The following is a 2,453-nucleotide window of genomic DNA, read 5'->3' as shown; positions in this document are numbered from 1 at the left end:
ATGGAGCTGTCATCCAAGTTGTATTTCATTCTTTAAGCATCTCACATCTCAAATGTATTCCTATAAATACCTCCTTGAATGAGATGAATAAACACACTTGAAAACTCCATTCTCTCTTTGGATTACTCTCTCTCTCTCTCTGTGTTTCATTTTATAGTTGTACTTAAACAATAAATAAATAAATCTTTCCAAACATTCAATAATAATTGGTAAAAGTCTCTACAGTATTCCAAGCCATATTCAAGGTCACCTTGGGGACCAGGTCAGGCTTAAAAATTGACCTACCAACTACACAGGATCTGTACAAAGTATATCAAGTTAGAACCGACCAATTTTTACACAGGGGAAGAAAGGAGTCTCTGCCTCTATCTATTACTCGGCGCAAGTGATCGGGAGAAAACACGACCTTCTATTATTGCTCTGATGATGCATCAAACAACCATTATGTTTCGACATTTAGATTCAATACTAACATATTATCTTAGATTCTTAAACATTCTGAAGATCACTATTTATTCATATCAATAATTCTATTGGGTACATTCAATTCTAAAAAATAATAATAATAATTACCAGAAAGCACACAAAACCAAGAATAATAGTGATTGACAAATCCTTGTTTTCTTGGTCCAGAATCTCAATCCTAATGCAGTACTAGGCTAGCAAACAGAGCATCAAAAGCCTCAGCATACTGTTTCTTCAAAACCAATCCAACCTCAACACCTCCACCACCATTCTTACTATCCGAAAGAGAAATGGCTCCCGTCTTATCAATGGAGATGACCTCAACCCTTTTCGGCCTTCGCCATCCAAAGTCGGTATCATAAACCTCAAACCTATGTGACCCTGCAATCGAATATGTCCTACCATACAGCGAAAAATCCAGAAATTTCGAAACCCAATTCTCTGCCCCATCCAAAAGCCCTTTCTCCAAGCTTCTTACAGCTTCTGTAATTGCACTCACAGCTACAACCAGTCCATCTTCACCCAATAGCCCTTTTGTTTCCGCAACAGCTACACGACCCACTATGCAGTTACCAAAATACGTTGCAGGTATTGGAGGGTCCAACCGGGACCTGGAGTCCGCCCCGATGATGAGAGCCGTCTTCTCCCCTTTGATTTCTTCGGCCTTCACCATACAAACCCATGTGTAGGCAGAGACTAGAGAAAAAGTTGACAAATGGAGCGATGAATCAGAAGCCATTTTAGATGTGACATGCGCTCTAAGGGTTTGTATAAATGCGCGAGTGAACTCGAATGTGCCACGAATCGAGTCTTCTCGATCTGGGGCCTTGCGATCTTTACTGATGGAGGCAATGCTTAAGCTTCTGTTGTCGGTCCGGCCGTCCTTGTTTTGGTGTTGTCTTGAGTAGAGTTCTCCGAGCCCGGATGGGTCCTTGACGACCCTTCTGTCGTAGAAGGGTACCAAAGACGAAGGCAGAGCTTGTGCTTCTTCATATTTGCATATATGAGCCCATGCTTTGACAAACGAGGTCCAAGTTTTGCCGTCAAGGATTGCGTGGTGCGTGGTCGTTCCGATGGAGAATCCGTGGTTGGGATAGACAGTGATTTGCAATGCCATCGCGGCGGCTCGCTCATCAGTCACATCCAACTGAGGAACAAGAGGACTGAAATCTTGGGCTGGAAGAAAGATACTGTTAATGAGGTGGTCGAAATCTACATCGGACTCAGCTACGGTGAGTGAAACGGCGTCGCCTTGAACGTAGCTTAGAACGGGTTTGAGGGAGTCTTGGGGCCAGGTGAGGTTTCCGGCGAGAGGTAGGAAGTGTTGGAGAGTGAGAGATAGGGAGGTTTTGAGTTTGGAAAGTACGGAATCGGTGGAAGAGGTTTGGTAAAAGAAGAGGCGTTCTACGGGTTGAAAACGGAGCCACAATAAGTCGAAGAATGTTAGAGGAAGTGACTGGTTCTCTGGTGAACCTGGTTTTGGTGCCACCCTGCAGACCTCAACTTTCTTCACTGATAAGTTTGCCATCACCTCAGATTGAGAAGGACTGGATATTGAAGAAGCTTTAACTATACACATCCATATATATAATTAAGTCTCCCGAGTTGCATCTCTCTCTTGCTAGCTCTTTGATTTCCTTTCCCTTACGCTTTGGAAATTTCAAGTCACAACGACAAGACACTAGAAAAACTGACCAACAGACAGAGATTTTGTTGACATGACATCAACACGCAGAAAAAGTTGCGCGGATAACTATGTAATCACACACTTGTGTCAAAACATGAGACTTTGACTGTCTCTAGCCTTCGAGAATGCCTTTGTAAACAACTATTAAAATTGGGAGAGGCGGGGCTATTTTATACCTGGGAAATCCAAGCCTTGGATCCCAATGAAGTTGATACACTTCACGGTTTGTGGTCTTATTAGTTATTAACTTATTACTGATGCTGAAAGGTAGATAGAGGGCTGAAAGGTAGGTTGAGGGCTG

At 42.9% G+C, this 2,453-nt stretch overlaps 1 protein-coding gene across 1 annotated transcript; it reads right to left on the bottom strand.

The window, feature by feature from the left end:
* Positions 1-461: 461 nt before the first annotated feature.
* LOC112182811 (phenolic glucoside malonyltransferase 2) lies at positions 462-2,157 on the bottom strand. The gene has a single exon (XM_024321359.2). The coding sequence runs from the start codon at positions 2,042-2,044 to the stop codon at positions 644-646; it is 1,401 nt and encodes a 466-aa protein (XP_024177127.1). The 5' UTR covers positions 2,045-2,157; the 3' UTR covers positions 462-643.
* Between the last annotated feature and the right edge of the window lie 296 nt (positions 2,158-2,453).

The sequence above is a fragment of the Rosa chinensis genome, chromosome 1 (genome assembly GCF_002994745.2).
Source record: "Rosa chinensis cultivar Old Blush chromosome 1, RchiOBHm-V2, whole genome shotgun sequence".
Lineage (NCBI taxonomy): Eukaryota > Viridiplantae > Streptophyta > Magnoliopsida > Rosales > Rosaceae > Rosa > Rosa chinensis.
Note: the sequence above shows the minus strand (reverse complement) of the source record. Positions and strands in the feature narration are given on the sequence as shown.

Bases quoted from the DNA above. Each gene is read 5' to 3' on its own strand.
- LOC112182811 (XM_024321359.2), bottom strand. From the start codon at position 2,044: ATGTGTATAGTTAAAGCTTCTTCAATATCCAGTCCTTCTCAATCTGAG.